We start from the raw sequence: 24,901 nt of genomic DNA on the forward strand, positions 1-24,901 counted from the left end.
CCCTTGGGCGTAGATTAGTAAAGGAATGACGTCACAGTCACACACCGAAAGACCGAAAGACTGAAAGACTTTGTTTAGTTGATTTTAATTTTTACGAAAAGTTGGCAAAAGTAGGCAACTTCGCGAAAGGAAGGCAAAGTGTAAAAGTACATTGAATGTCAGATGTGCACAGAATGCCACGAGCTTGTTGTATATAATGAAATGTTACAGTTTTGGGCTCTGTTTAGAATACGTTCACAATTTCACATAGGCGTGTGCTTATTGTTAATAACCCGGTTTCCTCCAAGTTTGTGGCTAACAGGAACCCCTATTACCAACCATGATTGGGGGACTGTTTTTGTACAACCACAAGGGAGAAGTCCTGATATCAAGGATTTACCGTGATGACATTGGGTAATTTTTTTCGTCACAGTCTAAAACTAAAGCTATAATATTTTCATTCTTTGCAAGTCATTGTCTCATAAAAAACACCATATTTTTCTTTCTTTTTGTTTTATGGCTTCTTAACACTGTAAATTGTTGTTGTATAAACATATATAACATTTATTTTATTTCAAAACAAAGACCTGACTAAAAGTTTGTACTTTGCAGGAGAAATGCTTGTGATGCATTTCGGGTTAATGTTATTCATGCTCGACAGAATGTAAGATCTCCAGTGACAAATATTGCACGAACAAGCTTTTTTCACACAAAGCGTGGAAACATTTGGTTGTGTGCTGTAAGTTGCAGTTCATTATAAATAGCTTGAAAATTATTTGATCTGCCAAAATGATTTGATTATATAATTAACCTGAAGTAAAGGAGTAGGCAAAAATTACCAAAATTATTTTCCAAAATTGCTTGAATCAGCCAGTGCATAATCAAAAGGTCTAAGACACTGCGTAGATCAGTGCTCTTCAACCGGTGTGCACTGTGCACCCTAGGGTGCACCAAAATATGCATGGGGTGCACCAGTACGAAAGGGTATACAAGGGTGCATCACAAACTTTTAATGAACCATTAACATTTAACCTTCAGGATGTTAGAAAAGGGGTGTAGGTTTCAATTGATGTATAAATGAACCTTTCATTTTTTTTAAATGTTGATTTCTAACACTTTCAGTCCGGTCGACATATATATATCTACTTCAAAGACGCTTTGCGCACAGTGCAGATTGACGTTAATTTACGTAAAAAGTTTTTGATCAAAAATGTTTACATCAACATTTTTGATTTTAAGTAAACAGGGGTGCATGAGTTCGTCACTACAAGTTTAAGGGTTCACCAGACTAAAAAAGGTTGAAGAGCACTGGCCTAGATGCATACAGCAACAATTAACAAAACTGGTCAGAAATCATCCAGGGAACTGTCTCAGCTTTGAATCTCAGAACAAAAAATAACACATTCAAGTCATAAAAGCAAATTTGTATTGGGACACTTTTAAACTGATTTATTCTTTCTTAAGAAAAGGATTTTAAATCTTAGTTATGTGTCGTTCACTTAATCTATCTGCCTACATTGTACTATACTATGTTAGTTCCTTGTGCTCATTTCTAAAATGTGTCAAAAACTATACTGACAAGTTACATTATAATCAAGAACTTTAAATAACAGTGTCTCATCCATTAAAAATAATGACAATAATGTCATTTCTTTAAAGTCTATTTGGTTGATAAGGGAGAAACAAATATATATAAAAATATTAAAAACAATGCAGTAGTGCAATATAAGTATGCTATGGCACTACATTGCCATATCCAATGATGTTGATTCTTTGTTTGGTTCTGGCCCAATGTGCATCACCATTGTACAACAGTAATTATATACAGATACACAGAAAAAATGTCCTAAATAACCACCCCATTAAATGTGTCAAGTATGTATGTCTTTGTATTTTAGATTTATATATTTCAGGTCACCAAGCAGAATGTCAATGCTGTTTTGGTATTTGAGTTTTTGTACAAGATGATTGATGTGATGCAAAGCTACTTTGGAAAAATTAATGAGGACAACATCAAAAACAACTTTGTTCTGATCTATGAATTGTTAGATGGTAATACAAAATGATGCACATTTTATCCGAGATGAAACTATGTATTTTATTTTTTATGCATTTGTATTAAGCTGGTGCAGTGGCTTTCAAACTTTTCGTGGCAACATACTTCACACTGTTTCTAAAGTGCTGTTGATTATAACTGTATAACTTTTTTTGTGCAGAGGTTCTTGATTTTGGTTACCCTCAAAAAACGGATACTGGAATTCTGAAAACATTTATCACTCAGCAAGGAATCAAAACACAGGTAATTAAAAAAATTCTGTAGTCTATTTACTTACACACATACCACCAAATTTAAACTGATTTGTGTATTTGATTATTTAATGATTTTTAGATTGAAAATGCACTTGGGACAAAGGTATACAACTGTGTCAATGTCATATTTCCATTCTTACATTTTGTGTACATTTAAAAACATACATCATTAATGTGAACATTTGTTTTGTACCTCATATTTCTGTGGTCTTTGTGGCAGCAAGTTTTAGGAATCATTTGTTATGTGTAGAATCATTGTTTGCATAAAGCTTCTAGCACATTTGGCAAAAAGCCCTGAGACCATACAATAATGGTTCTTGAAATCTTTATGCCTGGTCCATACTAAGCTGTGGAAATCTCTTACACTAGTGAGCTGCAGCACACAGAATCTTTGCAGTCTTTTAAAAATTATTTAAACATAAGACTGATTTGGTTATCTTAAAAAAATGTATCAAATAATCACTATTGTTGTACCAATCCCATGTTTTGTTTTGTTTGGTAAATTAGACCAAAGAAGAGACAACGCAAATAACTTCCCAAGTAACTGGACAGATAGGATGGCGCCGAGAAGGAATTAAATACAGGAGAAACGAACTTTTCCTTGATGTATTGGAGAGTGTAAACCTTCTCATGTCACCCCAAGGTTGGATACATTATTATGTAAATTTCCTTCCTAAAAAGTGTAAAAAAACTCTATGTGTTTTACTTTCATTTCTTTGTACAAGATGGCAGCGTAATTTGTGACATCAGTTTAGAAAGCAAAAGTGCTTCTTACTATTGTTCCAATTCTCTTTCCCAATTACCCTACAGTAGGAAATCAATATTGATTTTAGTGCCAAGGGGAGTAATGCTGGTTGCTTCATTGATTGCCCGTTTTCCTGTCTGAACCATTAGCTCATTTTACATGTGTATGTGCTGCTCCTTTTATCATGAATTGTATAAATTTAGTTTTAAAATCCTTGCCCCAAATCTGCAAAAAGTTTTCCAATATTAACATATGTGGATAAAATTTTACTTTTCAACATTTAATAATTAATGTCAAAAATCTATATTTGCAGGGCAAGTACTAAGTGCCCATGTTGCTGGCAGAGTAGTGATGAAAAGTTTTCTTAGTGGCATGCCAGAATGCAAGTTTGGAATGAATGATAAGCTTGTTCTTGACAAAAGTGCAAGATCTGCTGATGATGCCGCCAAAAGGTGAATAACATGTAATTTTTGTAAAAAAATACCATTAGAAACTGCTTTACATTCATCAACATTCTACAACACAAGAGTAACTATTCAGTTTTAAAGTCGGTTATAAGTAATTCAACCCCAATAAATGTTCAACCTATTCTTATTTTCAGTGGAAAACCATCCATTGCAATTGATGACTGCACTTTTCACCAATGTGTTAAACTAAGCAAGTTTGAGTCGGAAAGAAGTATTAGTTTTATTCCTGCTGATGGGGAGTTTGAACTGATGAGGTATGTTTTGGTTGTTACATACAAGATCAAGAATGTGATTTATTAAAACCATATTTTTAAATATTTTTCTTTATAACTATCAAGTTCTTACACAAACAGAAAGAAAGTTGCACAATTAAATTTGTAAATTTAGGTATCGTACCACCAAAGACATCAGTTTACCTTTTCGAGTCATTCCACTGGTAAGAGACATTGCACGGACCAAGATGGAAGTTAAGGTACAAGAACTATAAGATATAATTCATGTGTGGAAGTCCTTATGTTACCAATAAAAAAACAACTAATGATTTTGTAAACCTTTTAGGTTGTACTGAAATCCAACTTCAAACCCACATTGTTGGCACAAAAAATTGAAATTCGCATTCCAACCCCACTTAATACAAGTGGTGTGCAAGTTTTGTGCATGAAAGGGAAAGCAAAGTACAAAGCAAGTGAAAATGCCATTGTATGGAAGTAAGTAGCACAATCACTACAGATTTTTAATGTCAGTTGGTAGATGTATGAATATCACACATCAGGTGCATAAATATTTTTACGACTTCTTGCTTGATAGAATCATCTTAAATATATAAAGTAATACAATTGGGCAAAAACTGAAAGTATCCTTTTGGTCTTATTGTTGATTTCATATACCTCATTTCTTGTTCAATAAAATACACATTGTATTAATTGCCAAATGCTCAGTATATCTATTGTTTGACCAACCATTTATACAGAGCCTCTAGGTCACTAAAATCATGCAGTTTGATTGAGAAATACTAGTATGGTTGTAACACAAGTGAAAACTCTGTATAATGTTACTTTCTCCATTAAAACTGCAAAATGTGAAAATACATTATCATGTGAAAGTGTAAAAATAACTCTTACTTGAAACATGAGATTTAAATTACTGCTGCAATCATAGGCGCAGTTTTACAAAAATACAAGGTGGCGGGCATAAAATATGATGTCACTTTATGTGCTTTAAAAACCCAACCGCCTACTCGGCGCCAAAGGCTGCAATAATTTGCATCTCATTGGCCAATTAACTTAAGTAGTATTTTTGTTAAACAACATGAAAGTAGTAATTATGGGTCCCCTTCCCTGAAGGGGACACATATTGATTTTACTCGAATTGTTTGTTTGTTTTTTTCTTCCCAAAGTTTGTCCGACTCGTTTTTCCATCAAATGTTTGATGGATTTGGCTGAAATTTACACAGATGGTAGATATAGTTATGTAGATGTGCATCCCACTTTGTTTTTGTTGATAACCCCAGTATTTACCCCGCTAGCCCCCTAAAATGGGTATTTTTCCCCGGAAGTTTGTCCGACTCGTTTTTCCATCAAATGTTTGATGGATTGGGCTGAAATTTACACATATGGTAGATATAGTTATGTAGATGTGCATCCCACTTTGTTTTTGTTGATAACCCCAGTATTTACCCCGCTTGCCCCCTAAAATGGGTGTTTTTACCCAAAGTTTGTCCGACTCGTTTTTCCATCAAATGTTTGATGGATTTGGCTGAAATTTACACAGATGGTAGATGTAGTTATGTAGATGTGCATCCCACTTTGTTTTTGTTGATAACCCCAGTATTTACCCCGCTAGCCCCCTAAAATGGGTATTTTTTCCCCGAAGTTTGTCCGACTCGTTTTTCCATCAAATGTTTGATGGATTGGGCTGAAATTTACACATATGGTAGATATATTCATGTAGATGTGCATCCCACTTTGTTTTTGTTGATAACCCCAGTATTTACCCCGCTAGCCCCCTAAAATGGGTGAGTTTTTAAACAGTTTCAGAATTGGCTGAAATTTGGATTTCTTGTATAGTATGCCATTTATAGGTGTCGATTGTTGTGTTCAACCCTGTAGTCCTAACATTTACCCCACAAGCCCCTAAAGTGTAAAACGTATTTGTATGTTACTGGGCACCACAAACGAAAGATTTCTTTGGAGCAATAGTGTTACAAGGGCAACCAGTTGTATGTTGCTCGTTGGTGGTTTGCTTGGTGGTCGTTTTTGCGCCATGGCAGTTAGGGGCTTGTTAACAGCCCTATGACGTCAGAAACAGTAACGGTTGTTGCTCAAAACACCTCTAGTGGTCAAAATTTTAAACATTGGCGGATTGGGCTGAAATTTTGCAGTGCTATTGATTGAGTCATTGTGGTTTTTATATATTTTTTAGTTTGTGTGTCGAACCCAATTAGTTGCCCTACTAGCCCCCTAAAATGGGTCAGTTTTTTAAAACGTTAAATAGGACATACTTCAAACAATATCTGGGGTGAATCTAATTTTATAGTTTGTATTCTACATAGTATTATTATTTAAGCCCAGTGCCGATCACTGTGTTTTACCTTACAACACCCGACTTTCTCATGGTTATCTCTTGAATTGCATTATTTTCAACTTTGCATGTGTGGGGACCCATGAGTTTTTGCCTGCAGAAACGACTTAAAGTTATAAAAGACTATGGCTAATATGGGACCCAATACAAAATAAGCATAGGAAATATATTCATGTTTTAAAATAGGTTATAGTGTATATGCAAGGGCAATATGTGCTAAGCCACCCTTCTAGTTTGAAAATGTTTCACAGTTAACCAAATCATTGTTTAAACGGAATGATTGTCTGATATTTAGCACACTATTTGGTTAACATGTTAGCTACTGTAGAAATAGCCCACTATATGGATAGGAAAAACTATTGATATCTGAGCAATGTTTATTTGATACAAAGTACTATGGTGCTGGTTTAATTTATATCTACAAACATGAAATATATTTCCAAGGATGAAGAGAATGGGTGGAATGAAGGAATCACAAATTAGTGCAGAAATTGAATTACTTTCCACGGCAGAAAAGAAGAAATGGTCCAGGCCTCCAATCTCTATGAACTTTGAGGTATAAATAATATTTTGGAAGTTGCAAAATTCCTTTCTTAATGGTAAAAGGATGGTTTGTAAAGGACAAAATATCTACTTTCATACGCTTGTCTAGCACACATCTTACTACATGAGAAACAAAAGTTTGTTCTCTGCTGTTATCATAAAATAAAAACTCAACTTTTTTCTGAAGGTTCCATTTGCCCCATCTGGACTTAAAGTTCGATACTTGAAGGTTTTTGAACCCAAACTTAACTACAATGACCATGATGTTATCAAGTGGGTGAGATACATTGGTCGCAGCGGATTGTATGAGACAAGATGCTAGCCCAAAAGCTGTAATCAAACTTGATCTATTCAATCCTTCTCATTGCAACATCATATTGTACCACTTTCGGTATATCTTCAATCACAGCAATCATCTTCTATTATATGAACTATCTTTGCATCAAATTCACCTGTATGCTATGTATCTTACTGCAAATAATCTGTATCCACCACTAAATTGACAAATTTTCGTGTAGATTGAATTGCACACAACTGCTTGGTGACAAAAAATGTAGTTGAAATGCTTTAGTGAAAGGTTTTACAGATGCTGCTTTCCAGACATTTTATCTGTCTTTGTATCATGTCCGTATATGTACAAATCACTGATTATATCCCTATTGTACGACATGTGAACAAATAAATCAAATTTAGACGAAATCTATTTTCATCATATCATGCTAAAGGTTATTGTGAATTAGTTATTCTAAAATCCTCACAATGCAGGATTGTCACCTTAATTTTACATTTACGGAATTAAGTGCATCAACAGCCCATTTTGGATACTGTGATGGGTCACTGTACAGTTTTTTGAAACTTGAAATAATGAATTCTGGGAAGGTATCATTGATGATTGAGTCTCTGATTCCATGCATTAATTGTGCTTGGAAAGTAACGTTGTGCACTGTAACCATGTGACATGCACTTGGATGGTTCATTTTAAAGAGCATGTGAATGTAGGCCTTTGTGTAGGTTTTGCAGGTAGTACAGGGACAATATTCTTGGATTGGAGTAAAGTCTTTTGAATATTCGCTTGCTTTAAGCTGGTGCTGCCCCGTAGGAATAAGTGCTGAGCCAAATCTAGCAGTACGGGTAGGAAAAACACAATCAAACATGTCACAACCTAAAGCAACACAAACAATCAGGTCTACAGCATATCCAACACCCATTAAATATCTTGGTTTATCTGTAGGTAATCCATCAGTGCTAACAGTCACCATTCTCCAAAAATCATCTTTGCACTCCCCTCCACTCAAGCCCCCAACTGCAAAACCAGGAACCTGTCTTGCAGTCATCTCTCGAAGGCAATCTCTTCTTAACTCCTCATCCAAACCCCCTTGTATGATGGGAAACAAAAATTGTGCATCCGGTCGCTTGTGTGATGATAAACATCGGTCAAGCCATCGAACAGATCTATACATTGCTTCTTTGAACCGTTTCTGATCAGTCTCAGTACTGCTCACAACATCATCAAGTTGCATCATTATATCTGCACCAATAGCATTTTGAATTTCCATTGACTTTTCAGGTGATAGCATCATCTGAGTCCCATTCTTCGGATGTTCAAACTTGACACCTTCTTCTGAGAGTTCAGAAAGTTTGATCAAGGAAACCATTTGAAACCCACCACTATCAGTAAGCAAGGCTCTATCCCACCCCATAAAGTTATGTAGGCCTCCAGCCTTTATCAGGACCTCTTCTCCGGGTTGGTTTCCTAAGTGATATGTATTCCCAAGCATAATTTGTACGTCGATTGTTTTCAGCTGCTGTGGTGTCAAACCCTTTAACGTTCCCTGTGTACCGACAGGCATGAACACTGGTGTATCCACAACTTGATGTGGAAGTGCTAACTTTCCGGCTCTTGCTTTCGTTGTGCTACATTTCGCGATAATGTCCATGACTTGGTTTCTAACTGGGCTTAAACGCATACAACGTATTAATAGTACGACTACGATGAAAACAGGTTTAACAGTAACCAACACGTAAGCAGAAAGTATTCAAGTATAAACAACAACAAGGAAGAAGAAACACATGGCAGGATCCGTTCCGCATCGTCGCACTTTGTATCAATGTCATCTTTCACAACTGGATTTACAGTCACAAATCATGCATTATTTTTTACAATTTGGTGAAAAAATATGGGAAAAAATCTTCCAAACTAAGCAAATACCGGATTTTTTAATTACTTTTTGTTTTAAATATACGCTCTATGAGCATGTCAATAAACGCGTGGGGTATTCCCCAGCTAACCATTTGCTTTGAAATTGAATTTGTGCAGAACTGCAGATCTTACGTTTACGTTGGAAAGTAAAATAGTCTTAACTCGAAAACGCATCAAAGTTAGTTTCATTACATACAATTTTATGGGCGTTTTGAATTAATTGATTCATTATGCAGGCTTAAACGCAGAACCTACCAGTTCCTGCTTTTGCTAAACTATTTTGGTTGTTGTGTTTGCCAATGGTTTATGTCATCAATGCACAAAAAAGTTTTAACTGCGGGTCTTCCACCAAGAGGAGCCATTCCGGGTCGCATAACCACTTCACAAAGGTATAAGACTAGTTGAATGTTTTAAACCTTTCTTAGTGTAAATAAACTAATCAGTTGCAAAGAGAAACTGTTAGTTAAAATTTCACTTTGTAACGTGTACCATGTTTAAATGCTTGTTTGATATTACATGATAAAAGGTTCCACATAAAACTAAGCATCAAAATTTGCAAAACATGGCAAGGAATATATTTGCTCTCATCACCTTTTCCCAAACAATTATACAATGCCCCCTTTTGTAATGAAGCAATGATTGGTATGTTTACATGGGTCACGTCTAAAACTGCGGGCCCGCTTGGCCCACTTGGCCCGCTTGGCCCAGCACTTGGCCCGTTTTTCCCTGTGAGAGACGGGCCAAGCAATGGATATTGTGGGCCCGCAGTTTTTCCTTGCAAGAGACGCGACAAGCACTGGATATAGCGGGCCCGCAGTTTTTATACTTGCAAGAGACGCAACAAGCAGTGGATATAGTGGGCCTGCCCCTGCAGTTTTTCAATTGCATGAAGTGCTGGGCCAAGCGGGCCAAGTGATCCAAGTGGGCCCGCAGTTTTAGACGTGACCGTGTTTACATTCAAACACATGAACCTGTCATGCTATGGCAAGTGCAATGATAATTTATTTTCTTAAACATTAAACTCTATTTATTGCCTTTTTAATTTTTAATCCTAACAATGTTTTTGTTTCCAAGGTTATTTAATGCCAAAAAAGACTTTTCAGTTAAATCGTGGAATGGTTATTTTGACACTGAAGAAACTATTGAGGTAGGATCGAATTTGTTTCACCTCTACAGAAATGGGAATAATGGAACATTGATTGTGTTTCTTCATGGAGGTGGATTTTCTGGACTTAGCTGGGCACTATTGACGGTGAGGCTGTTTGTTTTTTAATTTTGCTGATATATAATTAGTTGCAAATTGGTATAGTAATAGATTGTTTAGAATGAATTACCAATAAATGTCAAACAATTCTAGTTGTGTCATACTATACTAATTGGTTTATTGCACCATGTAAAATGTTATTTGTACAAATAAATAAGCTATTGCTGCCAGGACCTGTATAGGACGTCGGAATAAAAATTCATTTACCAGAAGAGCTCTATAAACTTGATGTTATTTGTACATTTATTTTTTCAGAAATACTTAGTTTCATCTGTAAAATGCCAGTGCATTGCAATTGACTTACGAGGTCATGGAAATACTCACACAACTAATGATGATGACCTATCCGCTTCCACACTGGCTAGGTAAACTTTAAGTCAGGATGCCAAATAGTAGATACCAAATGACTTTGTACCATGTACTGCATCAATGGTTGTGATGTACTATGTAATGAAAATGTAATCAAGACAGATTGTAAGTCCGTGAAATTTATCAATCAGTTTTGTCATATTAATGTAAATTGTAAATAAAAAAATTAGTTGTATTATCATGTGGTCATGATAACTTATAGCCTGAACATATTGACCACCAAACATAAGTGTAAATGGCTATATGCTCTGCCGAAAAGAACGCTTGCATTTTTAACTTATGCCGACCAGATGGTGTTTAACGTTCCAATGCCTTTTTCTCATTTTTTTTATTTTAGTGATGTATGTGATGTTATTGAGGCTTTAAATGTCGATGAACCAGTGATTTTGATTGGACACAGTATGGGAGGTGCCATTGCTGTCCATGCTGCCTCCACCAATCGCATTACCAAACTGGCAGGACTTATTGTTTTGGATGTGGTGGAAGGTATGCTTCTCCAAATCTACAGTTATACAATGTTTTATCCTTTTGTGGATTTTTTACTTTTTACAAAAAATATTGTTGCAAAAAAACTTGTTTGAATTTATTACCATATTTGTAAAAGCGTGAAGGAATGCTCTCCCTCATATTTAAATGTGAATTAAAAATAAAAAGTGTCATTTAAAGTGCCTAAATTTAAATATGCCAATACTAACTAACACAACTAGTAGTTTGTGATAAACGTGTCTCCACTAGATGTCGCCAAAGAGCTTTTCCCCCAAGGCTTTTTTTTAGTCTTTTTGTTTTGCAGGGACTGCTCTTGAATCGTTAGCAGCAATGCATGGTGTACTTGCAAGCCGGCCACAAATGTTTAGATCAATTGAAAAAGCAAACGAATGGTGGTAGGTTTTCGGCCGACAGCTTCAGAGTGAAAAATCCGATTACGTAACTTTCACAGATCGGTCCGGAGCTTTGCCGCATAACGCGTCGTTTTGAACCACGTGTGACGTCATAATGACGTCATTAGGGATTTCCCCCAAAAAAATTGTTGGACCCCCCCCTTTAAAAATTTCTGGATACGCCCCTGTCTTCACCTCTTGAACGCAGGCCATGACCGTGCTAGTGTTGGCATTTCGTGTGGTGTTTAATCTTCATCCTAGCGCCAGACTTCAGGTTCATACTTGGTAAACCCGGAAGTGCACAACGTTTGTCGTGGTTTTTAACTGTTTCGTGATTGAAGGTAGTGACATCTTAACTCTGCCCATAATGTCAACGTTTGTCCGTATTGTAACCATGCCGGTAACCACTCACGATCTGTTACCAAGAATTTTTTGTTTGTGAATGAATTTTGTTGTTTTGCATAATGTTGGCGTGGTAGGTAATTCTAAACAAGAATTCTTGTTTTTGTTTGCTTTTTCTCCAAAACATTTTGGACCTAAACAATCTAAATTCTAAAGCATAATTTTTACGTCTTAGGCCATAATTAAAGCAACAGTGTATAAAGAGGTGGTTTTTCAGACCGTTATAAATACAGATCTACAAGGCTTATATTAATACTCCGAAAAGGTGTTTCGCGAAGGGACAGGCCATCTACACACATAAAACGTATGTGTCTTGGAAACATAGTTCGTGGGGTTTCAATTACGTTTATTACCTTAACTCGAAGCGCTTATTTTGATTGTGCCTTTTTTAATACATTTCACCGAAACCAAATATGTGACCGAAAACATCATCCAAGAAACCATTTCGAACTTTCGTTCGCAACTAAATACACAGAGAAAGCAATCCATGAAGCATTGAAGAAGGAAGCAAATTCATTGTAGTGTCTGACGTTAACGCTGATATTAGATAACATCACTGACCAAATAATGATGACGTTATGGAATACCGCCGTCATAAGCCATATTTTGTTTGGGGGCTTGGCTGGCGAATTTGTAAAACAGTGCGATGACGTTTTAGCCACAAACAGTGACCCGAGCAGCGTTTAATTAGAAAAGTATTTTTGTGTTTCCTTAGCGTCTAAATTAAATTTCCGTAGTAAGCAAGACAAATAAGGAGGTTATGTGGATATTACGTTGTTTGTGCAGTTTGTGTCTATTTATAAATTAGAAAACGAGTGTTAGATCTTTTAGCCGGAAAAGTTTAACCTATAATGCATGTAACCAACTTCTTTTTTAGATATGACTAAAATTGTCGTGTAAAATTTCAGTAACACATGCCAAACATGCCAAACCTTTTTACACAAAACCCCATTAATCCGTTTTATTTTACAGCACTAAATCAGGCTACATAAGAAATCTCGAATCGGCTCGCGTGTCTATGATTGGTCAGTTGAAAAGGTAGGTTGTCTGTCATTGTTTTGTTTTTGTGTATAAAATCAACTGTATGCCCACGTGTATTCAGTGCGAAGTAGATTCAAAATTTGAATCCTAACTTTTGCCCTGGAGTTTGCTGGTGTTTGGATAAGAAAAGAACAAATATGAGTTACAGGGTTGAAATGTTGTTCTGGAACTATTAAATTTGAGCATTTAAAGCAGTGGTTCTCAAACTTTTTTGACCGCGACCCAAATCTTAGTTTTATGAATATCTCACGACCCAAGCCTCAAACATCAAAAAATGTTTTTTTTTTTCAAATATGCACGAAAAAAGACGCAGACAACCAGTTGTAGTACACAGAACTGTAAAACAGTGATTTATTACAAACAAATGATTAATTTATTTTAGTGTGATTGATGAAACTGAAAATTTTCCTTCAAAAATCTTCAATGCAAGGCTCTATTTTTCATTCAAGGGACCACTTGATATTTTATATTCAGTGAAAGGACTGTGATTTGACTTTTAACTGTGCTGTTCTGTAACGAGTCGGACCGCAATTTCGAGGCCACGTCTTGGCTGCATAGGAGTTTGCACCTGTCGAAATGGCTGCAGGATTAACGAGCTCGATTCGTTCGACAACACTGCATAACACAGCTCACATTATGGCTTTGCAGCACCATGATCATTGATAGTAATGAATCCCAAATCTAAAATGTTTCCTTGTACGAATTCTTACTCATTCTTAAACGCTTACTGCTCTATCTCCAAGTTCAGTTTCGCATGATGAACTTGTCCTATTATTTCCCGTGCTTTGACGTTACAATCACCGTGTGCGTAAAAGTTGGAAGGCTATTGTCGTATGTGGTCTGTATGTGGTAATGGTTGGTTCATTTTACTGTACAACGTGGTCGAGTAAGGTGACTTTACTACTACTGCATTAAGTTAATTCGTTTGTGTTTACTTAATTCAGTAATAGTTCGTTTGGGCAGAATTGAATCGCCATATAACGCGACCCATTTTTTGACCCTGCGCGACCCATACTTTGAGAACCACTGATTTAAAGCAACAGAAATTCTTAATTTTTGCATTTTTGGGGGACATATGTGCTTAGTCATAGCAGCTTGTTGACATTGAAGGGTCAGTCAATTCACTTCTAGGAAGTTGGCTTGTGCATCCTGTATCCCTTTGAAAATGGCATTTTACGAATTTACACGGTCACTGCGATTTTATTCAATAAACTATTTGATGACAATTGCAAACATGCACTTATAACACTTGAAGCTTTATCACACATAAGTACAATTTTCAAAAACTAATTAATTGCACAGTAACATAAATATCTCTGCAAAATAGGGACTTTAAAAACGAAGTACATGTTGCAAAAATATCGAGAACTTTTCGAAAAAACTTCGTTGAAAAAGTCGGTTGAAATGCATTACTAAAATGTTAAAATCTGTTTCTTTATGACCAAAATGACAATCGCAGTTGTACGTGTTAAATATAGTGCATCAAAAATGTGTATGTCAACTAAACTGTAAACACGCGTAATAATTCCGCACATTTACATGCAATTAATACTGATGACAGTAAACCTTAAAAAGCAATATCGTACCGCATCTTCACTGGTGTTCAGCACCTTGATATCATAAAACCGCTCAAGGAGCATTGCAACGAATGTCAGGCGTATATATAGTGAGCTCCACCATCAGTGCTCAAGAAGCATGGTTATTAACATCGTCTATACTCACATCGGAGCTTAAGTTGCCGTCGCTGGCAGAGTTCAATCGCTGCTCGGCGTAAATTCGTTGATTGTTCACCCAACTTCGGACTGCATCGATTTTGTCTTCGTCCACGTAAGCGATTGGCGTTACTTGGTTCGGTGTGAAAACATCCTCTGTTATTTTGCTGGACGGCGGCGATAAAGAGTTCGAAGATCTTGGACTCGTATTGCTTGCCAATTCGCTGGAGATTTTCCTGTATAGTGTCGTTGTTGGGTCGGCGTTTTCACAACGCTTGTTGACAAGTTCGGCGTGCCAGTGTCCAGTCACTGTTTTGATTTGTCTGTTGCATAAGAAAAACATTTTGCATTTGTGATACTATGATCGCGTGACAGATTTGTCTAGGCATGTAAGCCGATATGGTCATTTTTGAACACATTTTTTTATCCAGGATTTAGAAAAAGTAGGCTATATTTAAAATATACTGGCAAAATAACATCTTAAGAAGCTAAATTAAAAGAATTTTAACACCGAGAAACATTTTTATTTCTTTTGTGTGGCTTCGACCCAGACCGTGCGCAATGAGCTACCGTTTGCAGCAGGTTGCTGTTTCCTTCTGCGTGTTGATTTTATTACTTGATTTTTGGTTGTACCTTTACACTCGTTTACAAGACGCTATGTACCGTTTCACACTATTATTGGTTGATGCTAATTAGGAAGCACTGTTGCTTCGTCAATTTATCTTATGCGCACTGCACATTTCTATACTAATGACGACAGCAACACTTACGATTCAAGGCGTGGGCTTCGTTTGTCGTTTAGTCTTTCCAGTTGTATCCTGACTGCGAACTGCTGAATTCGACGTTCGTCACGTTGCCTGATACGCTCATTTCGCCGTAAAACCTTGTGCAAAATTTTCACATGGTTAGTGACATATCATAGGTCAGGAAGTTGGTACGTTAACAAAAAAACTTTTAGTCATATTTTGTGACCAGGCGTGAACGCGTAACTATGATTGTTAGCAAAACCTACAGTACTTAAATAGGCAATATGCGTGTTGCGTGGGTCCTCATTTGCACTATAGATACATGCCGCCTACGAATGTAGTGCAATAATTTGACCTCTCAGTACACACAAGTTTGATATCACAGCCCTGACACAGTTCAAACAGAAATATCACATTGTACGCATACCTGTAGAATTTGAACTTTTTCCCAGTCTTCAACTTTGCTTAGGTCGACGGCCATGTTTGCTGTTTCCACGTTACAAAACGACAGTAGCTTATAATATTCAGCCTACACAGCGTTTTAAGCTGTTTTATTTTCTGTAAAAATACAATTGCTGGTTTAAAGTTAACATGATTTTGTGAGAATCATAGCAACTGGCCAAAAAAGACCCAGTTTAAGCCAGTTATTAACTGGCATATATAACTGCAGTATATCGCATTCTTTTTTGGTCCGCTTCTAATTGCGAATAAGTTTTTGCTGACTATGCCGCTTATACATGAACTGTTCTGCTGCTGTCTCACACTGCAGGCCAATACCACACAGACTGCATCTACTAGTGATGATCGCACAGTCTTGTGGATGAGAAGCCAGCGAAAAAAACGGATGATGATCTAACTTTAGCGGTGGTAAACAAGGCTTAGCACATCCCCAGATCAGCACTGCATTTTTGCCTCAACATTGCTTCCTCTCTCAGGCAGCTGTAAAACAATCAATCTTGCACAGTCGCGTTGCGCCGGTTTCGACCTCTCAAAACTTCTATTGTCAATCTGACGCACCATAAGCACGTGGATGGCCCCGCCTCTTTCCAGAACACCCACTGTTGGATTGGGACTATATTACATCCATATATGAGGCGTAGTTGTAAAAAAACTGCTGAGTCAGGTATTCACCTGTAGCTTATACTTCTGTGGCATTTTTTATACAGGGAGGGTTCGCGCAGGTCTAAAACGTGCTTTACATCCCAACCCCCCGGAGTGATGGATGCGATCGCCGAGGATGGGGACGAGGAGCAAGTCACGTGTCAAAAAGAACCCTCCGTGAGGTTTGTAAGAGATATATTTTTCTTTTGTCACCTTTGATGAACTGATCACACTGAACTTTAAGTGGAGGTATTGTTGCCAGCTGCTTTTGCATCCGCCAACGGTAAATAAAATGTACGCGGTTTGAAAATACTGTAAACAGTGTAAAAAAAACGTCAAAATGTTTTCATCCCCCTTGACGGTTTGGTTCTTAATTATTCGCATTGTCTTCTATAACTTGTACGCTGTTAACTAAAAACAATTACTTACTCAGTCACAAGTTACAAAGGAAAACAACATACCAAATTTTCGCTTGGAAACAGCGAACCTTACAACTATTCAGCAAAAACCCACAATCATGTCATTACTGTTAAAGTATTCATGGACTATAAACCAAACTCAGTTGCGTCTTGTATATACTAAGTTGCGCAAGAATCCTGGGGTGACCTTCTATGCACGCAGTATAGCTTCGGGAAGAGACTGTTTGTTGTTCGTGAAATTCCCGGCACCTCGTAGACAATACCTTTCCTGTCGTTAATCACCTTTAGCCGTACCATATGCACAACTCTATCCATCTAGTAAACACAGTAACCGGACTATAAGCGTTTATCGTGTGATGCACCTTCCACCTTACGTTCTGTATCCCGAACTATGCATACAAGATTGTTGAGGCTTTAGCAATCTACTTGTTGAAAAATCGCTATCCTGCCATAAACTAAAATTCAGACCACACTTCAAGCAGCATAAGGCCGACTGGAATGAAAGGTTACTTCAATTTTACGAAAACCCTTAACGATTGAAATTCTTGTTTTAAGTAACCGGGCTCGCGTAACTTATCTCGCATAGCAGATGGCGAATTGTTTGATTTGTTACCGTCAATAAAGTGGTGACGCATGAAACGACCTCCGTCTGATTGAGAAATATGTCAATGGTGGCGAGACTATCGATCTTTAGCCTGTCCCTTATGAACGTGTGTCAAGTCAAACACAAACCATCTACGCTGGAATACCAGCAAACAGGAAACTGATATACCTAATGCAATGTCATTGAATAACGACAGGGCTCCATTTGTCTCAAGCTGTAAGGGTTAAGTACCCAACACTGCAGAAATGAGTAAGATAAATGAAAGCTCCATCAGCCACTGTTTAATTTAGGCTGTAACTAACAAACATAACTGCTGATAGTGGTATCTTATTCACAAAATCTGCTAGGTTACACACAACGTGAGACATCATCGCGCTTATGTTTAATGCGACGCACGCCAAATAGCTTTAATGGTTTTTTGAATACCACCCCTTCCCGTGTTTTTCTCAAAATACTGAAGTAGTAATTATTGACGTCGGGCTTCCTTGCGGTGCAACACATGGAGATTGGGCAGAACCTGGCGAAAAATGCGCGAAAACTCTCAGAAAACCGTTGCTTTTATGCATTTGCTAATTTTTAATGCCATTGAACATGCAGCCTCAACTTCCGCGAGCAGCAGTACCAACGTCACTTTCGTACAATAAGTAACTGCGTTTCACGAAACCCGAAGCAGGTTAATTTCAATGTCGTTTATTGTGTTCAGTTTCGGTTCCTCTGCCTTTTTTTCCGTCCTGCGCGAGAACAATTCAAATAAAAACTCTTGCAATCAAAACTTTTTAATTCGTTAAACTAACTTTACTGTACCATAACCTAGCCTGTATCTTTTCATATCAAACACTTGTTAAACTAGTCATAACAGTTGCCTTGTTTGTTTGTTTTTTTCTTTAAATTCGATATTCTAGTAAAAGTTTAATGCTTATTCCGTTCACTAACGCAATATAGAAATATAGACTAAACAGACAACAATTCTAACTATATGATATCCCACAAAAAGTCACTGGAAGAATGCTGACAACAAAATGAAACGTTTGGTTTGGTGCAGTCGACACTCTGCGCCGGAGGCGTATTTGACGCACTGCCTCTGATGTGATAGTTCTGTGCGCAAAACGCAAGTGCTTTACTTTGTGGTGCAAGTGACTAATGCTCAGCTCGCATAATTAAAAACCGGAAAAAAAACAGAAAAATTATTGTTTCACTTTTGTCCACTTTTGATACCACAATGTGTAACTGCATATGGGCGTTTGAAAGTTATGATTTGAAATCCTATGACTGATTCGAAACTGCATTCGATACTTGCATGAACTATTGCATGTGGGTTTACAGTACGTCTATAAATACTGCATAGCCGGTTCAGCACTCAATTTTATACGTGTACTGCAGAGGGAGAAAAAATACCAGTAGAGTGTATTTCTCCTAACGTTGGCGAAAGCGATTGGATTAGGCAAATTTAATAACATGATAATGCGCTTGTTATTGTATGCAAACATTTCGTTCGAATCTTGTTCTTGAATATTGCCTTTAGTGTTGTTCAGCCTAACTTCTCTTCGAAATAACAATGTTTCTTTGATTATATCCCAATGATACAACCACAAACGTTTATATCCAGTGTTCCGCCCAGACTTCCGCAAAACGTTTTTAGAGATTAGCGTTAAATTCCAACTCTCGCAAGAGATGTTGATAAATCACGATTTGCAAAACTTTTTTGCAGCGATTACAGTAACCCTGAAAACATGCCCAAACGCATTGTGATGTAACGTATATAGATTGTTACATAAAACGCAACGTCACAACATCATGATACACTCAGTATACATTCTCGCTGTTTTCCTGGTGATTTGTGTTGTTGCCAAAAGTCCTCGTTAAAATGAACTCTAGAGCTCGTAGCAAATTCGAAATTAAGTGTATCATGTAAATGAAAATTGAAAAAGACAACCCCCGTATTTTTAAACTTACAATACCAAACAGGCATCCCATGTGATTACTTTGAAATTGACATATTTTCGTGCATTAATTTGAAGTTACTTTAATTTGAAATGATCAAAATATTAACAATTTAACTCAACACTATTATACAAACAATGGCTTGAAATCTATGATTAGTGCGAACATGGGCGCCGACGCGTGGGGGCAAGAGGGGGCATAGAACTGGCGGAATGGCAAATTGCGCAAACTAATTAAACAGTGCGCAACTAATTAAAAATCTTGAGCTCGACCTGAAAGAAACATATACCCCGTGTGAATATTTGGAAATTGCGACGGGCACCACTGAGTTACGCAGTCAGTAGGTTCAATACGTCGCAATATATAGTCTGGTTTAACAGTCGATCTGTGTCTTCCTACGCATTTGCGTGGGAAGTAAGAACGTCTTGCTCGCACGACCCACGCACGTTCTAAATAGCAAATCCGACTGACATCTGAAATCATTATTTGTAAACGCTGACCCCCAAATCTCTGCAAATGTCGGTGGTACGTAATTAAATGACAAATCACCACATTATTTTTTCCCCAAAATTATTATCCTAGAAAGCAAACTTTCAAACTAATATTTTATGTAAAAAAAATGTGCGGTGTTTGTAGTTTGTGGCAAGAAGTGTCATTTTTAGTTGGTGATTGCATTTCCACAGTGACAAACTTATAAGCATCAACCAAACCACATGGAACACAATAGCAAAACATATAAACATTGTACATCGCGGCGTTTTGATGTTTTCCGGCACGACGAAAATAACGTCTTCTCGTGGTTGACAAATTTCACATCTTCCGTCAACACAAAACATTGGCAAAATTATATCATGCAGCACTACATCCGCTGAAAGTTGCGAGGATTATTTAGGGCGTGATCTCATTTATCATTTGTAATGTTGCTTATAATCCCGAAAAAGCGCTGAGCAATCTTTTAAGAAGCGTTTTCCCGCTGCTTACCTTATCGTTTCCCATATTAGACCATTCTGGGCAGTTTTCTGCTTGTAGTTTTTAAGCAATACGTGTCGTAGGTAATATGGTTATGCGTTCATCGCACGGAGTGTTCCGTTTAAAGAAGCACACAACAGTTTTAAAATTAACTTTTGTTTTGGAAATGTATGTTGAACCCCTAACCTCACCACTGCTTGCATTATACGATGTTATTAAACGGCGCACGCGTATTTCTCATCAACCTCACGTGGTACAAGTTTTAAACTAAAAACTATTAGCATTCCACCTTTAACCATGCAAAATACTTGTTATACATTTTGTTTTTGGCGTGTCTAAAACTTTCAAACTCAGCGATGCAAACGCACGGTTTTAAGTAATTTTTACGCTATTGCATTGCAAATGTATTACATAAACTCTTGTTTCTTTATAAACCTTACTTTCCAAACTTCCAGACTAACCTCAACTTATCATTAGATCCAGGTTAAACGTAGTACAGCCATATAACTGGTAATTATTGCTTAGTTGGCAAGCCCTGTTATGGCCTTTTCTGGTTGACAATACTCTACACTTGATGCGTGACAAAATTTAAACATATTAACATTGTGATTGCCCGCGCGTCATTCATATAAGGCGGTCCCAACCTATTTCTATTCAGCAATGGGCGTCATTTGTTTAACGTGCGTGTGACGCAATAGTGTTGACTCAGACAAAATGCCTACTATGTCTTACAAGTGTGCCGATGGGCCTCTGTGTCACTTCGTACATAAATGTATTCGACAACGTAGTAGGTATACTACGACACATTACGTGATTTAGTCATAATTTTTATCAAATGTGATGCTTGTTTTACAAGTGGGTTTCATGCAACGCCACTGTCTCGGCCAACTGTTTGACGACCGAATGTTTATTTGGGCTTCAAAATACGTAAGCAACCAATAGGAAAACGTTTTTTCAAGATATTCTGTTTTACTTCTCCAATAAGACATGCCTGCTTTGGACTGCAAATACTGACACAACACATTCAGCTAACATTCTGTCGTACATTGCCGGTTGTGCGAAAGAAAAGTTGATAAAATATGTCTGGTAACATACACTATACTCATATACATTTGTATCTTACTGTTTTTCCAGTGACAATAAGGAAGATTTACCAATCTACGTGTGGCGGATAGATTTGTCAAAAACAGAGCAGTACTGGCGCGGATGGTTCACAGGACTTTCATCACTTTTCCTATCAATACCACTACCAAAGATCCTAATGCTGGCAGGTAAGCTCAAACTTGTTTTTTGCTGAGCTGTGTGTGCTGATAGCGTGCAGTGGTATTGCCTAAAGGGAACCAGCTAAACGCGTCGTAATGCAGGTGCAGTGGTATAATTAACTTGTAAATTACTTTAAGTGCCTAAGGCTGCTCTAACGGGATGATAAGACAAGGGGGTGATTTGGTGGATGGTATAAATCAGTCCAAAGTATATCAACCGTTTTAATCTCGATACATTTTGGAAAACGCTTCATAAGATCAAACAAACTTCACAGTGTTTGCAAAGGGAGGCTACATATTATCCAATATTTGCTTTTCGTCGTTTTCCGAATTTCGCTAATAAACCTGTGACTTATACATTATGTCCTAACGGGTAAAATACGTTGTTGCTAAATTGGTTTCTTGAATTTTGAGTGTAAAAGCTCACGACCTTTCGCGTTTTGAATATTGGAAATGATGCCGTGAGACGTTAAGTAGCAATTTGGCTGGAGCAAAAATTAAATTGTGATCAGTAACGACTGCAAGTTTATGAAAATGATCCAACAATCTGTCATCTCACTCCAGACACCGTTTGTTTGAACTGTTCACTTGACCATTACCTACCTAATCAATGTGACAACAATTTAATCGATTTTTAGCGATTGGATACTTTAGTGCAGGGGTGGGCAAACTACGGCCCGCGGGCCGCATGCGGCCCGCCAAAGGAGTTTATGCGGCCCGCCAAATGTTTCCCAGTAACGCTGAATAGTACTATGAGCACAGGCGCAGAGTTTTAAAAATACCGGGGGTGCGACTTGCCGATACCAATGCCATATTCAGTATCTGTACCCGTTCGATACTTTGGAACTAAACACAGATACTTTTCACGTGCTTTAGCCTGTTGTTTCTGCCACGTTATTATGCAAATCGTCACTTGACACAATTTCTTCGTTCGATAAAAGTAAAAGCGATTCACGTTTTCAAAAACAGCCCACTTTGCACTGTTGACTCCCAAACTTTGGTCACTTTGGATCAAGTTTAGGTCGTTGCAGTACTTTTTGTTTAATGTTGGTACTCGGACTTTATTAACAAAAAAACGTGGTTCAGCCTTTGTTGCAACAAACGCTTGTTTTTTTTGAAACAATTACAATTGTAGCGTTTCAACCAACGTTTGTACAGTCATGAACAAACGTATTTGCATAAAGCTGAAAATATACTATGTAATAATTTTGCGCAGGGGTGCACAACCTGCGGCCGCAATCTATTTTGCCAAATATTTTGATTTTTAAACTGCTAAAACAGATTTCGTGGGACTGGAAAAAAGATTAGCAGTCTAGTAACCATATGTGCCAGGCTTTTTATCCGCTTATTACGTGCAAACAATGCGAAAAAACAGGCACTGCAATCGTCACAATACAGTTTATGACGTCATAAACAGTTAGCTCCGTTGAGCTAAATTTATGCACAAGTTAGAAATTGTTAATCAGAGCATTTTAGGCGACTTTAAATGGTGTATATATGATACAAACCTTATTCTTTGCATCAGTTGTTTTAAAACAAAACAACAAGCAAGCAATTGGCGGTCGTTGGTGAAATACTATGCGGCCCGGTAAGATTATAAACTTTTGAATGCGGCCCTTGCACTGAAAAGTTTGCCCACCCCTGCTTTAGTGGCTCCCAATCTTTTTCGAAGAATTTCTCCCTCAACAATTCAAATCATTTTCATCCCGCCCTAATATACTACATAGTACATGATAACTAAACCATACAAAGATCATTTAAAATTAGGGCTTTCATCAACTTAACAGGTCATGTTACAAAAACTTAAGTGTCTAAAAAAATCAATTAAATTCCTTTTCTCAAATTTTCAATTTTTACAATTGGAAACCACTGGACTATTTGATTATTATGTATGATTCTTTCTTCTCACCTGCAAAAACAGATTCTTCTGTACTGATGCACATTGAATTGTTTTATTTTGTCTTCTGTAGGAATAAACAACCTTGATCGAGATCTCACAATCGGCCAAATGCAAGGGAAGTTTCAATTACAGGTTAGTGCTCGTTTGTGATGAGATGTAAATTATCTGACTGTTTGGTGTATTTAACTGGTTAATTTGTTTTCATGTCAGGTAAAATAAGTTTGTAAAAAGTTTATTAGTTACTTGCAAACTTAGGCTTTTAATGTAGCCCCGCACGGCTTGCAATGTAAATCGTATAGTGTGAGCGCGAAGTTATTTGTGTCATATAGTATAGAATACCTACCCACTTCACTCACGTCACTTGGTTGCAATTTAGTGGAACTGCCTGTACCCACATTGTCAAATCAACTTGACTTCCCTACTGTCGGGAAATCCACTTCGCTGTTTTACAAACAAACATCCGCAACGTCACAATTTTGCTGCTTGTGTGGGGGAATTCGACCGTAAAAAACATGGTGATTCACTTTCGCTTCTTGTCAAAATAAGTAAACATCCTCTACCGATTATGAACCAACTAAGCTCACAGTTTGCATGAGACTGGAACAAGCAGCACTTCGTTCCAGGACGACAAAAAGGAAATGACGTCCTTCGGAATTAAACAGCTCTGCCTTTTGACCCCAATTGAACTAAGTTACTTTTTACAGTGGCAATAAAAAAATCTCTTTTAACGACACTAATTTAAGTGCCCAATATGCCCGTTAATCTTTTTCTAGGTCTTGCCAAAGAGTGGACACGCAGTACACGAAGACGTACCCGACAAAGTTGCAGAAGCTATTTCGGCCTTTCTCATTCGGCACAAACTGACCCAGTCTCAAGACGCAGTTGTCACGTGACCTTTTACTGATTAGTCTTAGTTAATTTCTTAATTATCGGATTGTTGCCGACTTATAAGTTATATATCACAAAACAGTGAGGAAAATGTGACAGTGAAAAATTCTATCCATTAAAATCCTACGTTTGTGTCAGTACTTTTGTTGCACCTGGTAGGTTGACACATGAGAGTATTTTTTCAGCGTTTTGTTTTTAAACTCCTTGTTTTAACGTAGCTTTGACTGTTTTTTTTATCTTGGTCAAAACAATTTTCATTTTTAACAGAGATTTCCGAAGAATTACGTATTTTTATTTGTTTCTGGTAACTATATTTTAAAGGATGTTCGATAGGCAATTCAGAGATGTGCAAATGCGGCTGCGGAACCATTAGTTAACTTTCCGAATAAACTAATATCTTTCCAATATAAACCAAAAAAATCAAAACAATAAACACTTCTCCAATTCTAAATCAACATTAAAACATCGCTAATGCTTCCAGCTGCCGTTTTTCCCATCCCCATAGCTATGTATCTACTCTGCGACGCTTTTGTACTGCTCAACAGCGAAACACCGCGGATAAAGTGGTCAGTCATTGTAAG

The 24,901-nt window shown here is 37.3% G+C and overlaps 4 protein-coding genes across 7 annotated transcripts; 2 read left to right on the forward strand and 2 right to left on the reverse strand.

The window, feature by feature from the left end:
- The first annotated feature begins 58 nt into the window (after positions 1-58).
- LOC145202657 (AP-2 complex subunit mu) lies at positions 59-7,323 on the forward strand. Of its 2 annotated transcripts, XM_080075668.1 has the most exons (12): positions 59-393; positions 592-718; positions 1,893-2,031; positions 2,196-2,278; positions 2,369-2,392; positions 2,797-2,932; positions 3,348-3,486; positions 3,636-3,755; positions 3,889-3,973; positions 4,060-4,208; positions 6,526-6,637; positions 6,812-7,323. In XM_080075668.1, the coding sequence occupies exons 1-12, from the start codon at positions 320-322 to the stop codon at positions 6,944-6,946; spliced, it is 1,323 nt and encodes a 440-aa protein (XP_079931794.1). In that variant the 5' UTR covers positions 59-319; the 3' UTR covers positions 6,947-7,323. The 2 variants fall into 2 exon arrangements, with proteins under 2 accessions (XP_079931794.1, XP_079931795.1); XM_080075669.1 differs by lacking the exon at positions 2,369-2,392 and having other exon boundaries at positions 106-393.
- Positions 7,308-8,853, reverse strand: LOC145202659 (queuine tRNA-ribosyltransferase catalytic subunit 1-like). Its single transcript, XM_080075673.1, has one exon. The coding sequence runs from the start codon at positions 8,589-8,591 to the stop codon at positions 7,395-7,397; it is 1,197 nt and encodes a 398-aa protein (XP_079931799.1). The 5' UTR covers positions 8,592-8,853; the 3' UTR covers positions 7,308-7,394.
- Positions 8,854-8,935: 82 nt separating this feature from the next.
- LOC145202658 (protein phosphatase methylesterase 1-like) lies at positions 8,936-24,608 on the forward strand. 3 transcript variants are annotated; one of them, XM_080075670.1, is made up of 12 exons: positions 8,938-9,002; positions 9,061-9,213; positions 9,899-10,076; positions 10,344-10,453; positions 10,795-10,943; positions 11,248-11,338; positions 12,710-12,775; positions 16,403-16,519; positions 21,405-21,541; positions 23,503-23,564; positions 23,809-23,947; positions 24,206-24,608. In XM_080075670.1, exons 2-12 carry the CDS (start codon positions 9,131-9,133, stop codon positions 24,334-24,336), a joined length of 1,263 nt encoding a protein of 420 aa, XP_079931796.1. In that variant the 5' UTR covers positions 8,938-9,002; positions 9,061-9,130; the 3' UTR covers positions 24,337-24,608. The 3 variants fall into 3 exon arrangements, with proteins under 3 accessions (XP_079931797.1, XP_079931798.1, XP_079931796.1); XM_080075671.1 differs by lacking the exon at positions 16,403-16,519 and having other exon boundaries at positions 8,936-9,002; XM_080075672.1 differs by lacking the exon at positions 23,809-23,947 and having other exon boundaries at positions 8,937-9,002.
- Positions 13,959-15,817, reverse strand: LOC145202661 (uncharacterized). The gene is made up of 3 exons (XM_080075675.1): positions 15,664-15,817; positions 15,261-15,373; positions 13,959-14,813 (listed from the first exon to the last, which is right to left on the reverse strand). The coding sequence occupies exons 1-3, from the start codon at positions 15,715-15,717 to the stop codon at positions 14,465-14,467; spliced, it is 516 nt and encodes a 171-aa protein (XP_079931801.1). The 5' UTR covers positions 15,718-15,817; the 3' UTR covers positions 13,959-14,464.
- Positions 24,609-24,901: the final 293 nt, after the last annotated feature.

This window comes from Phallusia mammillata, chromosome 7 (assembly GCF_965637545.1).
Source record: "Phallusia mammillata chromosome 7, kaPhaMamm4.hap1.1, whole genome shotgun sequence".
Lineage (NCBI taxonomy): Eukaryota > Metazoa > Chordata > Ascidiacea > Phlebobranchia > Ascidiidae > Phallusia > Phallusia mammillata.

Excerpts from the sequence above, each read along its gene's own strand:
- LOC145202661 (XM_080075675.1), bottom strand. The coding sequence starts at position 15,717 with ATGGCCGTCGACCTAAGCAAAGTTGAAGACTGGGAAAAAGTTCAAATT. Across the intron at positions 15,374-15,663 it reads AAAAAGTTCAAATTCTACAG|GTTTTACGGCGAAATGAGCG; the intron begins GTATGCGTACAA and ends ATTTTGCACAAG. Across the intron at positions 14,814-15,260 it reads CGAAGCCCACGCCTTGAATC|ACAAATCAAAACAGTGACTG; the intron begins GTAAGTGTTGCT and ends CTTATGCAACAG.
- LOC145202657 (XM_080075668.1), top strand. The coding sequence starts at position 320 with ATGATTGGGGGACTGTTTTTGTACAACCACAAGGGAGAAGTCCTGATA. Across the intron at positions 2,279-2,368 it reads AGCAAGGAATCAAAACACAG|ATTGAAAATGCACTTGGGAC; the intron begins GTAATTAAAAAA and ends AATGATTTTTAG. Across the intron at positions 4,209-6,525 it reads GAAAATGCCATTGTATGGAA|GATGAAGAGAATGGGTGGAA; the intron begins GTAAGTAGCACA and ends TATATTTCCAAG.
- LOC145202659 (XM_080075673.1), bottom strand. The coding sequence starts at position 8,591 with ATGCGTTTAAGCCCAGTTAGAAACCAAGTCATGGACATTATCGCGAAA.
- LOC145202658 (XM_080075670.1), top strand. The coding sequence starts at position 9,131 with ATGTCATCAATGCACAAAAAAGTTTTAACTGCGGGTCTTCCACCAAGA. Across the intron at positions 10,454-10,794 it reads TCCGCTTCCACACTGGCTAG|TGATGTATGTGATGTTATTG; the intron begins GTAAACTTTAAG and ends TTTTTATTTTAG. Across the intron at positions 16,520-21,404 it reads CAAAAAGAACCCTCCGTGAG|TGACAATAAGGAAGATTTAC; the intron begins GTTTGTAAGAGA and ends CTGTTTTTCCAG.